The 20047-nt window shown below is 38.0% G+C and overlaps 1 protein-coding gene across 4 annotated transcripts in view; it reads left to right on the top strand.

Moving 5' to 3' along the window:
- The window catches only part of KCNJ6 (potassium inwardly rectifying channel subfamily J member 6), a 156912-nt gene extending 153345 nt beyond the window's left edge, over nt 1-3567 (top strand). For all 4 annotated transcript variants that reach the window (XM_048934032.1, XM_048934029.1, XM_048934033.1 and 1 more), the window contains one exon: nt 73-3567. In XM_048934032.1, coding sequence (XP_048789989.1) covers nt 73-398 — 326 coding nt within the window. In that variant the 3' untranslated portion in view covers nt 399-3567. The remainder of the gene's footprint in view (nt 1-72) is intronic.
- Nucleotides 3568-20047: the final 16480 nt, after the last annotated feature.

The following is a 20047-nucleotide window of genomic DNA, read 5'->3' as shown; positions in this document are numbered from 1 at the left end:
TTTGAAAAAATAATCAAGGTTTTGGGAAAGCAGTGGGTCGTTATAACAGCACTTCTTCCTTCTCTGTTACAGGAATGACATGCCAAGCTCGAAGTTCATATGTTACAAGTGAGATCCTGTGGGGTTATCGTTTCACCCCTGTCCTCACTCTGGAGGATGGATTTTATGAAGTTGACTACAATAGTTTTCATGAAACATATGAGACCAACACTCCAGTTTACAGTGCCAAAGAGCTGGCAGAGATGGCCAGCCGAGCAGAACTGCCCCTGACTTGGTCTGTTTCCAGCAAGCTGGACCAGCATGCTGAGCTGGAAACTGAAGAGGAAGAGAAGAATCAAGAAGACCAAAATGAAAGAAATGGTGATGTGGCAAACCTAGAGAACGAGTCCAAAGTGTAGAACCAGAGGTGTAAGGACCACATGACCTTCTTTATCTTTTCCCTTTATGTTCCCCTTTTATTTCTTCCACGTTTTTATTTTTCTTTCTTGTCATTATTAATTCTGGGAAAATAAATAGTTCAGATGTGAAATATCTACCTGCCCAGTTCAAACTCAAGAGTTTCACAGACTAAGTTAAGATGTAGGTTAAAGCTGCAATACCCATTACATACACTGGAATCTCCATCCCCACCCTGGTAACGACTGCTGGCTTCCTCTGCACTTCTCTGAGTTCAGACCTCCAGGTTTCCTCAAAATAACAAAAAAAAAAAAAAAAACCATCAGAATATAAACAAGGTAAATAAAAAGGAAGGACTAATTGATGCTCATCAAAGCAATGGGCCTTGGCTCCAGGCTTTTTTTATGCATTTCAGGACAGCTTTGCAAACTGGATGACAAGCCTTTGTAAAACGGGCCTTGCAGCTTTAAGAGGATGGTGAGCAGAGGGATCTGCGCCCCAACATGATACTGTACATATGCCTTATGTAATTACTTTCTCTTTACATTTAGTAATAAACAAAGCATGTACAAAAGTACTGTAGTAAAGAACTTCTAAATAATGTACATAGATGTGTAATTAATATAGGTTTAGAAAATGAGTTCTAGAAACATTGGGATGCAAATACAAGCTACCCCTTGAGTAAGCACTTCTCTTCTAATATCCGGAGTGTCATATTGATTCCCCCCTTATATCTATGGCTCTTTTAGTGCATGACATCTTCTTCAGTGTACCAGACTGGCAGCTATTTTAGAGTACCTCACTGTTTCCCAAACAGGTCATTTTATTGACTCTAAAAAGCCATAAGTCTGGGAGAGGGCAGGGTAGAAAAATTGTAACATACTTACTGATATACTGTGAAAATGTTTACAAATAAGGCAAATCGTTCCTGGGTATTTTCTCAGCAGTTCGACCTAAATTTAGACTGTGGCAAACAAGAATTTCTCTGCGCGCTCCTAATCTAGCAAGCATGTTTCATGCAGAGGTATGAGCCTTTATGTGCAATATCTAGGGAAACATCTCCCTTCTCCCCACTCAAACCATGGGATTTCAATTAAGCGGTTCGATGCACGAACAGCGCAGGCCACTGGAAACCAAGTGGGCCTGTTGCATGCAGATGGCAGCTACCCAGCCAGGAAGGAAACAGCTGAAGCTGCATTGGAAGAATTTCACTCGCCAGCAGCACCAGTGCTTAGTGGGTCCCAAAAAGTCACAAACCACGTGCCATCTTTGGGTGACAGGCTTCAACAGGGCTTCTCAGCAAAACACACGGATCCTGCCGCCTGTGCTAAGGAGAGGGGGGGTCCCTACGTCAGCTCCTTGGCTGCCATAAACCACTGTAAATCCTATACATCCCAACTTAATGACTTCAGAATTGACGGGACAAAGACAGCTTGCATAGCTCACGCTGCAATGTCTGCATCCAGAGCAGAGCCAAACCATTCAATCTGTGGGTCATGCCAGGTCTGTGTGTGCTAAGTGCCACCTGCTCAATGCAGGTCATGTTGCTCTCATTTGGCTTTCTCCAGGCCCATCCGCAACTACATTTCTGTCAGCGAAGGAAAAGGAAGCTGCAGCCTTAATTTGTTGTTTGTTTGGTTGGTTTTTTTTTTTCACTTTTATACCTGCCTACTCTGGAAAGAAGGAACATATTGAAGGGAGTCCAAAGCATCTTTTGTATAGAAACATTTACACTAAAATGGGAAGAAAATTTTAAAAAAATAAAAACAAACAAAAAAAAAACCTCAAAACCCTCAGGAGAAACTCAGTGGGCAGGTGGAAATTTTGCACTGTGATATAGCTTTCACTTCAAGTACATACCTATTTCTTGCTTAAACAACTGCCCCTTGCTAATTTTCACCAGATGTGGCTAATCCATGGGGTTCTGCAGGTCCTCCTGCTGTGCTTAATGCCAAGGAGGAAGAACAAGGGAAGGGTAAAGGTTTGCACACTGGGGATGGGCAGGGCAGGCTGAATAGGAAGCCTTGCTTCAGCTCTGAGCATCCTTTGTAAAGGCTTCCACAGAGCAGGATTACACAAGCAATGGATCTTTGTTCCATCCACCCAGGACGGCTGACTTGATCAACTCGGTAAGGGTTATTTACACCGATGTTTCATGAGATATGTAACTCACTTGCTGCAGACATTTTAAAGCTTGGTCATTTGCCCCAACAAAAGAACAAGCCAAGTCCTCCTGCTGACCCACCACAACCTATCCGTAATCACCCAGCGCTTCTAAGGCAGGATCACCTCAAAGCTCTGCTGGAAGACAGGAGCTCTGCAGCAGAGAACCTAGTGATAGCACGTGGGTAGCCAAGAGCCTATGTGTGTCAGTCTGGAGTCCTGGCAAAAGGTGCATGAGCTGAAAGCAAACCATTCCTCTGAGGATAAACCTGCTTTTTGCTCTCGGAATATACCGGGCCTCTCCGTAATTCATTGCTGCAGTTTAAGAAAAGTTTGTGCTAATTAGAACAGCAGCTCAGGGCCCTATTGAAACCTTTTTTGTGTCCTTTAGCACAAAAAAAATAGATTTTAAGCCACTGGGGCATGCGCATGTGTAAGCTATATTTTTGTGAATAGGGCACTTCAAGCTTAAGGTGTATGTGTTTGTCTTTTTCTCTCTCCCCTTCTGTATTTTACTGTCTTTGGTATTCATGTAGCACGGACTGTAAAGTTTATGAAATCTCATTTTTGTAAGATAAGCTTAAAAAAACAGAAGCCTCCAAAGCTTTCAATGAGGAAGCTTCACATAAACTTTGTACTAGAATGTCCCTATCAAACACCTCTATTTTTCTACAATGATTGATTAAGCAGTTTACCAATGTATTTTGTGTCAATGATTTCAACTGAACTGGTAAAAAGACAATTAAGAATTGAATGCTGTTAATTAACAATGGATTTTCAAGCCGTATATGCTGAGTGGCGTTTTCATTATAACAACCTGAGAACTTCATCTCCTAACCCTAAACAGTATACTCTGAAATATCAGTGCCCCATGGGAACATTGTTGGCAAATCACATTTAAGGAACATAAGTAATGCAATATTTTTATTTAATTGGCTGCATAATTTATCGAGATCCATTATATCTCCGTATACTTCACTCATACATGTTGATGTCTTTGTCTCAGTGTATCTCATAATTTGCAGGATCAAAAGAATTTCCAGAGATAAATGTGAACTTGTAGCCATCTACTTTAGCACTCGGTTCCTTCTACAAACAAGAACGCTGCAGATATCCATACAGACTTCATGCATAGTACTGCAGTGTCATCTCTTACTTCTTCTCAATGTCCCTAAATCTTTGTTCTACAAAACTACAACCACTGACGTGAGACATCCCAAGAAATGTAACTCTGATGGTCAAAGTGAAATGTCAGCTTCTGTGAATGGCCTTGCTACAAGCTTGTACGTCTCTAGACCTGCAGCACATGCAGAATAGACTACACAGCCCTGAGTTAGCAGAGCTCTGAGAATCTTTTGCCACGTGGAGGAAGGACGTGTTATGACATAGAAAGGTCCCCAGCAGGCAGCTGCTAAATCAAGCAGTACAGTGTGCTTGCAAAAGGGAAAATGTTTGATGGGCTGTTTGAAATTACCTCATGACAGGCTCTGGATTTACATGCCCAGCTTTGGTGCACAGAGGTGCCTAGTTCTGGTGTTGCCCATATTCTGCTCCAGGTAAAGAAGAAGCTCAGGCCTTCTAAAGACAGGGAATACATCTATCTTCTTTTCAGCAACATGGCACAAGTTCCTATTTTGCTCAACTGTGTAGCATTAGACTACTGAGGAAAAGGAAGACCTGGACTCAGTGCCTTCTTCAGAACAGGGAAATTCAAATCTTTGCCCTATGTCTCCTAAGAAACAAACTTAGCTATAATAATAACAGCAAAGTCCCAACACCCACGCCAAGGTCAGATGGATACTTGAATTCTTTCACTAGACCAAAGAAAGTTTAAATCCTTCCTTCATAAATTTTAAACAAAAGAATGGAAAATTCTTCACTCCCTATAAGGCTCTATCCTATTGACCAGGCCAATGCCTGGCTGTGTGGCAGATAAAGGTACAATCCTCAGGCTAGGGGAGGCACACAATTCACTTTTCTTACCTTGTCCAGCAGTCAATCGCTCTCCGCAGAGGTGCATCACCACAGCCTTTGTCTATACTTCTGAATGCAAGTAGATTGCACGTCTCCTGGGGCCCCAAATCCTGCAAGGTCTGGGCTTGATGCATTCTGAACACCACTTACCTGAGCAGCCTTCCTGGGAGGTGGAAGAAAGCCAAGTCATTTTATGTCATGCCAGCTTCACTGTGAGACGGGTGCAGAGCTTACAAGGATGGATGGATGTACTACCTTCCTGGCAGAGGTAGGGGGTACGTGGGATTTCTGGCTTGTTGAGATCTGAATGGTGAATTTATACCATTTGCTCTTAATACTTGAAGTTGAAGTGAATTAGAGGCTTAAAGCTGAAAATGTAATGTCTATATGACAATGGGAGGGTAGGACACTTCTTTAGCTAACAGCAGATTCTCACCAAAGAGCATCCACTTCTTACTATTACTGTAATTTTTGTCTGCCAAAATACACTTCTTTTCAGAATATCAGCCCTGTTAAAAACTACATTACCTCATTCAGACACTACTTAGCCTATAAATCAGATTTAAGTAAACAAGAACAAAAATTGGCTTCTCTTACACTCTTGTTCCTTCAGCTCATAAACGTGTTGTTTGGAAAGCAGCATTCTGCTATCCAATTTATAAAGACAAGACAGGAAATCTATTTATTACTTATAATAAATGATTCTCTTTTATGCTTCCTGAGTTAATTTTAAACTTATAGGATTAGCCTGTTGGAGAGAGGGGGTGTTACTGCACATTCTAGAGTACATTTCATTTTACGTATTTGGTTCAATATTATTTCCACTCATTCCCATTTTTTCAGCTTCCCTGGATTTTCAGAAACGTTAATCTTGTGTTAACCTCAGTGTAACAGAGTACTTATTTTACCACTTGCCACTCTTCCATTTATTGCCCACACGCCGGTGCTCTAATGCAGTTTCATGTAGACAGCACATAGAAATCATACACAAAGATAGTGTTCCAAAGAGACCTGTGTATCTTGCTATTTCATCTCAAGTGTGAAATCTGTTTTCTATTTCAAGCGAATTCACAAGTATAAACCACAGTTCTTCTTTCATCCCTTCTAACACGTGTGTCATCCACACAGTATATAAATTCAGGACTTCCAGATAATACCAGCTGCTTTGAGGTTTTTTTCTTGGAGTAAAACTGGGAGAAGCCTCCTCAACTTCTTTTTCTTTCTTCTTCTTCTTTTTCTTCTTATTATTTCAGAAGGCAGCAGGAGCTCCAAATCCTCTGCTACAGGTCTCGGGTATCCCTCTGGAAGTTACGAGCACCATCTTGCTATCCGTTTGCACTGAAGTCTCCTCAAACTACTCAAACAACTGCAATAACTTTTCTGGAAGGTTTAAATTGGAAGGACTGGTAGAGAGTTGTTACTTCACCAGTTTCCCCTATGCGATTTTCAAGCCTGTTGGACTGGAGTCCTCTGAATTTCTTCCAGCTCGGGCAAAAACACAGGGTGGCACGTGAGCACAAATCCTCTCAGCCACCCACCCTGCCTGCTTCCCCACCACAGAAACCTGAAGGACCCAAATTTCTCCCTGAAATATCTGTATTAAAGGATAAACAATATGGTGCATGAGGTGGTAGTTTAGGAAGGATGGCAATGCAGTATGGAATGTTGGATCCACTTCTTTGGACCCACTTTGATCCACATCAGGCACAACCTTCTGTTGAGCTGAAGAAGTGGAGCTGGACAACTGCATCATTAGCAGAGTTCATCAAATACCAAAGAAATCTTCCCAAGAACATAACTCTAATCAAATAAAACTCACATTAAAATACTACTACTACTACTACCACTACTACTACTAATAATAATAATAATAAACATTTTCTGAAAAATATTAAGATACCTTACTAAGAAATCTCTAATCTGAAAATATCAGTAATAAATTGGATTTGGGGAACACAAACTGCTACACTTTGAAATCATGGTAATGCATCTAGCTCAGACCATAACAGAAGTTATTTCATATTCTCAGAAATATTTTTGGTTTAAGTGGATGGGGTGCTACAGCTGATTTCTTAAGTCTCTACATGTATTTTTCAGCAATGCTGAACATATATCAGTTCTTACTAAAATCAGTATAAATGAGGAGGCATCTCTGGAAAAGAAAAAAAAAAAAGAAAAAAAAGGGGCCATCTGCTGAGATGAGTGTATGAGAATTTTGTGCTGCCTTTTGTTCCAGCTTTTGGGCTCCCTAGGGGATGATGGATCCAGGCAAGGTCTTTCATCTCAGTGACGTGCCATCAGTATCAAATACATGCCAAAGTCTTAAGAGAGCCACAGGAACACTATTTACATCCTTTCACTTTGCAGTAGGTTTTAGGCACATGTTCTTAAGAAACTTAGAGATCACTAAAGCACTACCGGAAGTGTTGAAGACACTACCACCAAGGACGAAGTACAGCATGGCTCTCACAAAGGCAGATCTCTTGAAAAGTTGTTAAGGCATAGCAGTGAGGCAAGAAAAGTAAGCTGCACAGTTTGTACTTATGCTGCAGCTTTTGTAGGGAAAGTTGTAATTCAGCCCTTAGCAGAAAGGTCAACAGTTCTTCCTCATTTCTAATGAGCTCATTTTTAGAAGAACAGAAAATAATCTGTGTTCTTAGAAAGTTAACGCTTATCAAAAAGCTGAAGATGTTCATAGCAAATACAAAAAGTTCCTGGAAAGGGAATGGAAGGACTACAAATAAGTATAAGGAATACATATAAGTATACAGAAGAAACCCAGCAGAAGTCTTGGCCAATGGGCAGGAATCACATGTTGAAAACTAAATGATGCTACCTGCCATTTTTTTATTTTTTATACATACACATCTTTTTCTCATTCAGACACATACATATATATAAAATCATAAAACATCACTTGTAAAGCAATGCATAACCAAAACCACTGCTTTTAAAGTTCAATATTTTTTTAACTACTCATATCATCAAAATGAAATCTGTATAATGAGAAAGGACAAGGGAGAAAATTCGTCACTCGAATCACGTTTATCACTTACTTCTTTAGAAACGCATTATACAAGCAAAAGACAACATTCCTTTTAAACTTACTGAATTCAAAAGAAATGGAGAAGATGTTCAATGCACAAAAGACACTGCACATTTTCAAGACTTTGTTTAGGATCTTTGGCCTTTATTTATGCGACAAGGAAGAAATCAGCTGTGTGCTGGTAGTCCCCATGGTATTGATTCTAGAAAAGCTTTTAGCCCTAGGAGACATTAAGTCAGAATGAACATGAAAAATCCCAGCAAGATCACATAATACAATAACTATTACATTACTACTACTACATTACTGTTACTAAAAAGTCAAACTTTGCTGTGTCTCATTTGCCAGAGAAGAAATGGAAGAAAAACTGCAAAGAAATTTTCCTAAATAATGGCAGACAAATGTGGCTCAAATTCAAATATTTAAGTAAGAATCTCCTTTTCCTTTTTTAATGATTGTTCATTCTCTGTGCTAACACTCAGATCTGCTAAAAACAAATGAAAAACTTGTGGCCATAAAAAAACGACCTCTCAAAAAGAATTCATTAGAACTAGATCAATACAGTGAACTGCTTAATAGAAAAAACTCATGAACATTAAAAAAAGACTTCTTGATAAATCGGAAGAGAATTGTCTTTTCACAGTTTTTTCCTCTTGCATTTCCAAAATAACACAGTAAAGCATTCAGAAAGTGGAACAAGATGTTTTATTCAGCTGGATATTTTCTGGAAATAGGTTTAAAAAAAATTTTTGGACATCTTTGCTGATAATGAACAAATTCAGATCATCACATTAATGTCAGTTTATTTACTGTAAAAACAAATAGATAAGAGATTTTTTTAAAATAAAATAAAACTGTGCTGGAGATATCTAGCAGTGCAGTGAGCTGCCATCATCTTTTCCCTTGCAGTATGAGTCAGTTATTACCATGACTCCGTTACAGCTAAAATAAAGCTTTTCCCAATATGGCATTCTGAACATTTCCATAAAAATTGACTAGTGAAGGGTTCATACCAAAATGTCATGGGCCCACCTGGGATTTGGTAATTGTAAACTCAACTTCCTTCCCTAACCGACTCTTAACAAAAATTTTTAATCTCAGATAATCTCAAATATGGAATTGCAAAAGCTCTTCCCAGATCTCCTTCCTCCCTCTACAGTTTCTATCCATCAGGTTATGAATTATCAGTTCAATCTGTTGTGAACTCCAAAAAGCTCTTAAATATACATATCTGTTATATATATCTATATACACAGAGGGAAGGAGGTGAGTTGAAAAGTTCTGTACATATTTACCACCAAATTCACGTTGAAAAACAAAGTAACTTACTGAAACTGGAGCTGTGCCTGAGAAGGTGTCCACCTGAAATAACTGAATAGCTGTCCAAGAAATTAATGATTAAGACATCATCACAGCTGACAGCCTTAAGCAATGGGTGAAAAGGAGAGGGTTACATGAGTGTAGAGATGGAAATACCCAGGTATTCCAGCAGTACCTTAGGGTACCTTAGAGAAACATTCAGCAATAATAAATTCTGAATTTGTTATCAAGATTTTTGCTTGGCAATTCAACTACCTGGCAGCAAATTCTCTGCACTCTTCTTGGAAATCCCAGTCTGTGTCTGAGGCCTCAAAACGGAACACTCCTCTGAGCTTGCTGGCCCTCCAGTCACCAGCACTGCAGGTAGGCAGCTGACTCACCAGTTGCTTCTACTTAGCATTCCCCATGCTGTACCACACAGAACAAATCTTACATGACTACAATAAAGACAAAACCAAGAATTTTCAAATTCATAAGCCTAAAAATCTCTATGACATGAATCAGCAATGTCCACTTGACTCATAAAACTATCTAAAACTGTTTTTCTGTTCTCTAGTACCATTACTTTACAAAAATCATCAAGGAATCTTAATTTTTAATATCAATATTATATTTTAACTGTAATCAGAACCACCAAATAACAACATTTTAACAGCCTATGCAGTTTCCCATAAGTAACATCATATTTTAAAATCATTAATGGCTAAAGCCAGACCCTGTGAGAGAACTGTTACCATTTCTTTTTCCAGTTAATCTTGCAAATGAAAGAACACAAATTAAAGTGCTTTTTTTAGATAAACGTGACTGAACATTTTGACTTAATTTAGAAATTGCTTTACCAGTAGCTACAAATTCCAATTTCTTCAAAGCCTCAAATCGGAAATATAATTTCCAGTTTAAGAGAATTAAAGAGAATTCCAGATTAAGAAATACGACCGCAGTCAGAACTTCAGTTATAACTTCGTTATATGGTTTTAATGGAAACTTTATTCAGTTAAAAGTGAAAGCTGCCCCACAACTCTTCTTTTCGAGACATCTGTAACCTTCAAAAGTGTTTCACTCCTGCTACTAAGCAAAACAAACAGGTAAAGAGATTTTTTCCAAACCACTCCAAGGCACAGTTACATCTTTTTATTGAAATATCAAGTACTTTTTGTCTGCATTTCTGCATGCCATTCTGCATTTTTGCAGAATGTTAGACTATGGAAGTTAAATGATAACACAGTTGAGTTAGTAAGAAAGAAATGTATACCTACCCTAAAATACGTACATATAATGTTATGAATAAATTAGTAAAATTGCATAAGTGCATGCACAAATCATCTTAGTCGGTAAATAAAGAGAAATCAGGAAAACAATCTTTACAAAGTTCAATTACCTACTTGTTTTCATAATCACATCTACTTCATTATTCTAACAGTAAGAGAAGATAGGAGATATGTATGAAAAAGTGATAGCTTGGCTTATTAACCTACCTTTAAGTCTTCTGCATTTCCCTAGAAATAAATTCAATGCACTTGTGAATGGGTAATGATGAAAGCATATTTACTAAGGAAGCACAAGAAAATCCTGTATTCAGACAACTAATTTAAATTTTAAATAATATATATGAGAAATTATTGTTATAGGAAAATTATTTACCTAATCTAAAATAAAAAAGGCTGTTAATAAATAAATTCCTCCCAAACAAAAACCAACTTTGGGCATTCCTTTGACTTTATTTGCTCGTGTTTAATCCACTGAAGTACAAATGCACAGCCAGCTATTGGCCAGAGCTTAGTAAAGACCTGGAGCCCTTAGTTCATGGCCTGGAATACAGGCTCCATTTTTCCATCTTTGGTTTTCCAGAGTACTTCCTGTGCAATTCCAGGACCCAGGAGAAAACAAATAAACAAACAAAACAAAAGAAAAACCAACGTACTTTGAACATAATGTTATACAATTTTACAGTATTAACTGAACTTGGCATGAGTACAAGCGGATCTGGGTTTTCTTCCTATTCCTGTCCAAAACCAAGCAGTGTCTTTATGAGCTTCCATTCACCTGTAGGTGGTGTACCTACAAGGCTCTGCACTTTGAGAAATGATGGATGCACAGCAGGTGTAGACAAACTAGTATCTTGTTTCAGCCTCAAACCTGGAAGCGGGCCGTAGCCAAATGCTTTGGTTGACTCACATTCTACTCACCTCAGCAGAAGGCAAACTACATTCCTTAGCAGCAAGTTGCATTTAACTCTTGGTTTATCTGGCAATTGTTTCATCAGAAAATCAGTGAAATGCTGAGTAAATCTGTCCTATTTGCCTTCACTATCTCTTTCATCTGGCCTGCCGATAGGAGCAGAACTGCAGCACATAAATTCAATCACAGAGTGCGCAGCTCCATTGGTCCCTGATGACCTATTCATGCAGCACATGTAAGCATACATCAAACATCACTTTTATGGCACTACAGGAGTATGCACAAACGCTCATCTGAAAACTGAGGTTACTCAGTCACAGAAATGGTCTGTCATGAATCTATGCCAAAACTGATGATGTTTTTCTGTTGTGTGTTCAGATCATATCTCTTCTATAACCATAGTTCTTCATTGTTAGCCACAAAGATCACACTACAGCAGATAAACATTGAAAATTTGCTTATATAAAAGAATCATGGGATTCTTTTAAAAAAATTCACTTTTCCTCTGACATTTAAGAATGAAGTAACCTTGCAATAGACAAAATGCTATTTTCGATTGTTTAGCACCACAAACTCCAGTGTTTAAAAAGTTTAAAAGTTAGTTATCTTAACACACTTAATATTTCAAAAGGTAAGATAATTTCCAATAGTTCTTAAGCTCCTAAATTGCTAAGAAATTTATGAAAGTTCAGCTTCCAGTCATTTTCCTAGGAAGAGTATTATTATTGCTGCTGGAGTACTTGAAATTAAACAATGTTCTGTTAGACAATAGGACAATAGGATGGAGATATTTTCAATTTTAAAGAAAGGATTTGCTGGGTAATTATCTGCATCTTTGAGACATTCTGAAACTCCTTTTTAGCACTTGCAGTTTCAAGTGGCGCTTTCCCACATTACATGAGAATGTATTCTCCTTCATGCTTTCTCTAAATATTACAACACTAAATTACCGTGCAACATACTATAATCAGATTTCAAATTAATGGATATTTATTTGAATGTGCTTCACATTTAAGCTGATCTTATTTTTGCAAAATTCTATTTCCCCACTGACAACTCAGTTTTCAGTACACTGCCCTTTTTCTTATCAGTCTTCTTCCTCTACGAATTCTGGTCATGCATTTCACTACATACCAAGGTAAACTATTTCTTATTGTTCAGGTTCTTCAACATCTGTTTCTTCAGCAAAGCCAATCATAGTTAACTCTAGCTCAACCTTTGATTTTTATAAGGAAAGCGGAATAAATCAAAATAAATTAAAGCCATCTAAATTCTGAGCACATGCCAAAAAATGATTCAAAGCAATCAAAATAATCTTCTTCAAATTATAACCCTGGGTATTTTAGCTTAACTTTCTCAGTCTCAATTATAAAACGAGAAGCAACAACAATGAAGAGAAAATGAAACAATGCAGCGGTATTGTTAAGTTAGGTAAGGCTTCAATATGAACATGGGAATCCAGTACTATGGCTTTTGTAAACATCTCACACACACACACACCAAAAAAAAAAAACCAAAAACACAGAAGCTGCAAGAAGGAAAATTAAAGCTATACATAAAAATTAAAGCTATACATAAAACCATAGCATTGCTATTTTTGGAGAGCTATTTTCCCGTGCTAAGGAGAAACACAAGAAAGACTTTCAATAATTTACCACTGAATTTGTAACAAAAAAACCTGGCATTTAAATATAAATCTTGTTTAAATTTATGGGCCATGAATCTCTGTTTTAGTGAAGCTCACCCTAGGGACAGACTCCTGAAAACAGGAATGGAGAGACATATTACAGAGTTTTACACGTATATGGCTAATGAACATTTGTTAAGGATGGAACAAGCAGTAAGAACAGGTAGAGAATGGGCTCAAGGACAGAGGCAAAGTTAATTCCCACAAAACCTTCTGGAGGAACATAATGTATAACTTTGTAGAAATGCTGAAGAAATAGCTTCAAGCAGGAATTCTGTGTGGGCAAGAGAACTTGCAGAAGAAAGCCAGTGGAAGGGAGAAGTTAAAATGATGGCTTGGTGTTTCAATGGCCCAACAGGAGACTGCAAAGATGATGCACTATTCAGATTTCCTTGCAAAGCCACCTTCCTAATTCCCAGTGATGGTGCATCTGCCCATGTGAGAGGGGTGGGACAAGGTGCAGATGGGAAGGAGAAGGATGCCAGCCACTGCAAACAGCACATTCAGGGCATCTAGAGAAGAACAGAAGGAAGATGGGCATGATGTGGTAAGATGCTTGCTTTCCATATGACAGCAAGTAGACTTCAAGGTACTATATCACTGAATATCCTCCCTGGATTGAATATTTAGGCTGAATATTTAGGTTCCAAAGTTTTTAATAAAAAAAGAAATTGAGTAAGACTAGATAAGCAAATTAAATGTACCAGAAGGAACAAAGCAGGCAAAAAAAGCAAACCTGGGAATATGAATCACCAAAATACTTACCAGCTCCCTCACCTGATCACTAATATACATTTTCTTCTTAAGCTGTAAAATAACTGAAAATCAGTTTCTATGATTTTGTTATGGAAACAAAGAAGAGGAGAAACAGCTTTATCTATGATTCAGTCTCCTGCTGGTATTAAAAAGAATATTCAGATAAAGTTTCACAATATGTCAGATTATTACTCCCTGTACACCACACTTTAGATAACTTCAGTAGAAAGAACAATAGTAGCAAAAAAAAAGTAATCTAAGTCTTCAGAGAAAATTAATACATTGTACAAAACTGAATAAAACGTTGATGTAATACAAAATAATCACAAGAATGCAACTTCCAAACAACATGCATTATTTACTAGCATAACTTGCAGCAGTTATGCTGTTCATGTTTTGCTGAAATGCACTAGTAGAAAAACAAGACAGTAACCTTTTAATCAACATTTACATTGTTTGGGGATTTTTTTTTATTATTATTATTTTAAATAAGATTTGAAGGCATTGTGCCATCAGTTTAGGAAATTTTGTCTTTAGGCAAAGGAACAGAGGCACCTAAGGTGGTGGGTGTATACAAATACCTTTCCCAAATTAGAGTCTATGGGTGCTACTGGAGCTACTCAGCACATTGCAGGATCATCTTAAAACCATCTGATTTTGTAAATGACCTACGGTTGAATGCCGTTTAACATGGTGGGCTGTAAAGCATTTTTATTTACTCCTTGCTGAACAGTAATAACTAGGGCACATGAGTTACCATGTAAGCATCTCAGCCTAAGTTCAAGGTACGCAACGTAGTGTCTGCATGCAGCATTACTGTCCAAGAGATGAGCTAGGGGAGACACAACTCATTCCAGTGAGGGAAGGTCTTATGTGATGACCAGAAGCCAACAGCATCCTTACACCCAGTCTAAATCTCCCCTAGTCTAGTTTGAAGCCATTTCCCCTTGTCCTATCACAACAGACCCTGCTGAAGAGCCTGTCCCCATCTTTCCTCTATCCCTCATGACAGGCCACAATAAGGTCTCCACAGAGCCTTCTCTTCTCTAAGCCAAACAGCTACAGCTCTTTCAGCCTGTCCTCATAGGGGAAGTATTCCTTCTCTTGGACCATTTTTTGTGGCCCTTAACACTCAGTTAAGCCAGCCTCACTTAAGACTCTTATCTTTTCCACTGAGCCTGCGCTGCTTTACTTTTTTTCTATTTCTTGTCCAAACTCAATGACTGGGAAAAATTGGTTCCTACTCATTGCAAATTATAAACGCACTAGAAATGCAGATGGATTTCAAAGGATATTTTTATTTATTTGTTTGTTTATTTATTAGCACTGATTTTTTGCTTCCTTTGAGCTGTATTCGCTCTGCTTTCTTCCTCTCACGTTCCACTCTTGAGTGATATGTACAAGTGTTCCGTGCTGGATCACATGTAATTTTGCTGCAGTCATCTGATACAGCAGTTCAGCTATTTCTGTAAGACTTTTTCTCTGGTATGGGTTTTGGTTAGTTCCACAATTCTGACTGCTTATGGATCTCTGATGCTTCAACTCCAGAAACTTACATTTTATGTTCCATTACTTCACAACATGACTGAGAAATCACCCCTGCAAACATATCTTACTATTTTTACAAATCCTTCTAATAGCATTATGTTCTCAGATTTCTTCCATTGGCTGCTGTGGGATTTTTTCAGTGTCTCATTATTATTAATAGCTGTCCATCCCTCATGTCTCTTAACTCAAATTGACTTTCAGTTATTTCTGTGTTGACAGTTGCAGCCTCTGCATTTTATCCAACTGTGTACATCTCCCTTTCTTGAATTATGTTCTCCTGAAACATCTCAGACTGAGTTTTAACTTTTATCTTTCTGCCCCTAGAAATACAGCACAAATTCTACCTTCAATGCATTCCAGTAAAAGGCTTTTAAAATTCCTTACTGAATATCAGAATATCCTTTCAGTAATATCCTTTCATAAGAAAAAGTACAAAATTTCACCTTCTTTGCAATGTCAATTTGTGCCTAAGTGATTGCATTCAGATAAAAAAGTGAAGAATGGTAAGTAAAAGAATGCAAGACAATGTCACAATGCACAAAGAATAACCAGAGGTTGGCAGTGCCATAAGTGCACATGGGAAGGGAGCTGCATGCACATCACTTTACTTTCCCCTGCCATGACCAGAGCCACGTGTTGCTCTGGCCAGTTTTATGGGGAGAATGAAAAGGCCACAGAGCTGAAGACATTTAATTCCCTTTTCTACAAAACCACATTTGAGAAATATTCTGTCTTTCTTCTAAGCTAATACTTGAGGAGAGATGGCATCAAATGCAAGAGAAACGTAACGGATAAAATACAGATTTGCTTAGTAAATGTACCTTCAGCATACTGCGCCAAACTAGATTTTTAGAACATCTTAAAACGACATTAAAAAAAATAATAAATCAATGCTGTTGCATTAGTTTTAATTGGCTTTAACTTTTCTACTTTTCTAGTCAAAATGCAACACATGAGGCCCGTTACAATTTGGATAGTTGGTGCTTCTAAACATAGTGTCAGAATGCAGTGAATGAGGGGGCAGGTTGCAGGCCAACACACACACAGCCAAGTGAAATAGCTGCTCCATCCGTGCTGCAAAATCAAACACATGCAGAACAGCAGCTATAATTAGACATGGACAAACATACTTTCAGAGCCTACTTTAATTCCAATTAAAGTACCTCTTTTCAGGTACAAGGCTCTACCAAGTTAGACTGAAACCTGTTTCAGATGGTTATGAAGAGTTTGTTGCATTTTCACGTTTTGGTTTTCTTTTTTTCTTTTTTTCCAAACAAAAGGAAAATCAAATCAGTAGAAATGTGCGTGCTTAGATCTGCTTTTTCCTGGTTCTCCGATTACCCCTTCTAAATCCTCCTCTCTCATTCGGATTTTGAAACATGCCTTCTTGAACTCACAGCTGTGAGAGTTTGGCCCACATTCAAAAAAAGGGTACAAGAAGCTTTTTATGTAATACAAGGGAAGCCAAATGCGGATTCAGTGATGAAGGAGAAGGTTGCAGGACAGGCAGGCTTTGAGAAAGCCCGTACATGGTCACAGAAAGGATCCTCGTAGTCTTGTCCCTAACTATAGCAGGCACCAAACTTTCAAAGAGAGCAGCTACAGCAGGAAGCAATACAGGCAGCTCTTTGTACCAAGAAATAGCAAGGAAGTTTTCTCCTAACTTTCAAGGATTGGGTTGGATGAGTGCCTGTAAGGTTGAGGGTTCATTTTCCTCTTAATTATCCATTATTCATTTTAATTAACCACTGTCCTTATGTTATCTAACACTTTCTCTTCAGTCCTCAGTTTCAATTAAAGTTAGGGGAAGGAGTTATATGAACTTAGAACTGTGAAGGATAGGAAAGCCTTGACTTCATCATTTTCAACTGCAACTCAATTTCAATTTTTCAGCAAAGTAATTTCACCATATGAATTTCACCATTATTTAACCATATGAATCAACAGGTGAACAGAAGTTTCCATTAAGTCCTTTCACACAAAGGTACATTTTATGTTTTTTGCTCCTTGTTAAATAAGCAGCCCGAGTCTTTTCAGCCTCCCTCCATGAGAGTTTTCCACTCTCTCCACCCTTTCTTCACACTCCTCTCTAATTCCTTCCCACTAGATAACTGTGCTGTGCTGCAGATAGCCAAATGCCATTGGGTGGCCTCCCCAGCTTGGTGAGATGCTTCTCAGGTTCCTCACAGCCTCCATGAACTTTGCCCAAGTTTACCACCATGCATCCTCTATGGGATTTGCCATTGTTTTCCTCACCTTGTTTCCAGATGTCTAGTAAGGACACAGACGCTAATCCAGGACCTTCTGTGTGTCACCTCAGATATTGTTATTGTTTTCATTCGCTTTGCTGTAACTTCCATCCTCTGAAATATCATCATGCTTTCCTTCCCTGCCCCAGGCTCCCACTGAGTGTCTCCTTAACAGAGGAAACCATGTAAGCAGATGGCTTTGGGTCTCTCTTTTACACAGTCACAGCTACACAGACAGCAGGAATCATTCAGTTCCCTTTGCTTTACAGATGATGAAATAGAGCAAAAGACTTACACTTCTCTTGTCAAGAACGATGTTATATTGCTTCTCATTTAAACAAATGTAAACAACATTTAAACAAATTTAAAATGTAAGTAGAGCACTGGGGTAAGTAGACTGTGTTCTCTCATTTCTTGGGTTTTTGTGTTTTTTCAGTTTTTTTTTTTTTAATTATTTTATTTATTTATTCATTTTTGCTAAAATCAGAAAATCTTGAGAAAAGGAATCCTTTGTGGAGAAGGAGCAAAATGGTGGACAGACAAGGAGAAAGACTTCCAGCTCTATCATTCATGAGGAAGAACATGTGAATGCTGAAATCTGATCTGTGTAGAATAGTTTTTCTGGAGTGATCATGACATTTTTATTATATTTTCTTCTCTGTGTTATCACATTTGTTACCACCCTTAATCCATGAGGAACAGCAGTGATTATAAGCAGCTAAATGAGGGCATACGTTTCAGACGATGGCTAAAGTAAAATGCACACTATTTTTTTGTTACTCAACCATGTTGTTCACTGTACAGATTGTTTTTAACAGTAAGTTGAGAATCAAATTACTATTTCTGCTCATGGAAATTATAAATTATATTAACCCAAGATATTCAAGGCTGCTTCACCAAAACTGCCTCTAGATGGCACATGGGGTAAGATTAGAAGAGCCAATAAGGATAAACAGCCAGCTTGTTTTAATAAAGATGTACATGCCAAGTGAACACACAGTTATAAGCTACAATTATATTACCAATTTGTACTTAGGGAAAAAAAACCATATTGGAGTTTGTCTAACTCAATAACTTCTGTTTAAATAAATATTTTAGTATCATTCTGAAATTACTTTTAATATTTGTCCAGAAAAAAAGAAAAAAAGCCACAAAACAAAACACAAAATGCCATAAAAGTTATTTCATTTTACAGTAAAATAGATGGTGCTTGATGGAGATAAGGCTACGTAAATTATCTCCATTGTAAGTTCCTATTTCTAGTGATTCATTCCAATTATCTATAACTACTACATTTAGCAAATCAGCAATTAGAACTCATCTCCAATTAAGAAGACTAAATTCCCAGTGTTTTCTGCTTTAAGAAAAGCATTTTCTTCAAACATATGCTTTGCATCCATTTCTATCCATGTAGCCAAAAAGTCTAGAGCCAAAAAAACATATATTAGAACCAGGAAAAGCCCTTACTGAAACTAAATTGCCCATGCTCTACTTTCTGAAAGAGGTAATGAATAGCAAGGCATAAAAATCACCACATCATTTCTTTTATCAAGTGAAATTCATGATGAGCTGGCATAGATCAAGCAAAGTGATTATTTTCTTAATTTCCAGTGGCCAGAACCACAAGCAAAATCTTGTCAGAAGAGAGAGTGTTATGCTTGCTATATCCTGGGCCCATGCAACTGGCACTTGGAAGAGAGTAAAATCTCCAGAGATTAATGTCTAAAATCATATCATCTCACTGCAGGCTACTCTGGTTTTACAGCTCACTTCCACGAAGTATAAAGAAGTATAAAGAGCAAAGAACTGTGGCACCACAAGTCCTTCACTTTTACAAAGAAAAACTACTAAAACCATTTATTATTAAAAACATCAAAAGGAAAATAAAAAATGATCAGGCAGATTCGTTTTCAGGAAAAACAATGAAGCAATGACTAGCTGTGCTCATTTTTTTAGGGCAGAGAAAGGTGAGAGAGAAAAATAAAATGGATTTCCCACGGAAGCCAAAAGGCTTTGATGAGACACACAGCAAATACAAAATCATCTGCATAATTAGGACTGTGTAAATGTAAGAGAACCCTTTCAACTTGGACTTGTTAGATCAGAGCAGAAAGGTTGCTTCAAATGAGTTGAGGCAACTTAGGTTTTTGCTCTTCTCGAGCATCTGAGCAATCAATCTTTCCGAAGGTGCTCTTGGAAATCAAATTTTATGGACACGTGCTCAGTGATTGCACTAACACCCAGGTTATCAAGGAATATATCTCATCATCCTCAGGGATGAAGTCTTGTCACACAGGCAGGACCAAAACCCTCAAGCACTTCAAGAGGAGACAAAGAATGAAATTCTGTGCTGCTTCACAGAGAGGAAAAGTGTGGGCAGCGACAGGACAGGCTCCACTTTAAATCTCTCAGATTCATAGGCTGCCTCAGGTCTTCAAGGTTAAGAATGCCGCTGTGACTTCTCTTCACTGGCTATAGGCCATAAAATTCTGAGATTTCTGTATCTCACTTATACATACAATATGCTATCCTGATAACTACCTTCCCTTGGTCAACTTTATAAACCTTAAAGTAGTTCATGGTTTCCAGGCACCCACAGATTGAACATCTTCTATTTTAAACATGTAAGCATTACTGAGAAGCCTCCCTTACTCCTTACCTTTCTTTAGCTGAAATAAAGACAATTGGAAAAACAGAACATTCCTGCCCCTTTCTCTTTATTCCTTGCTT

Source organism: Lagopus muta, chromosome 1 (assembly GCF_023343835.1).
Source record: "Lagopus muta isolate bLagMut1 chromosome 1, bLagMut1 primary, whole genome shotgun sequence".
Classification (NCBI taxonomy): Eukaryota; Metazoa; Chordata; class Aves; order Galliformes; family Phasianidae; genus Lagopus; species Lagopus muta.
The sequence above is the reverse complement of the archived record's forward strand: the minus strand, read 5'-3'. Positions and strand labels throughout refer to the sequence as shown.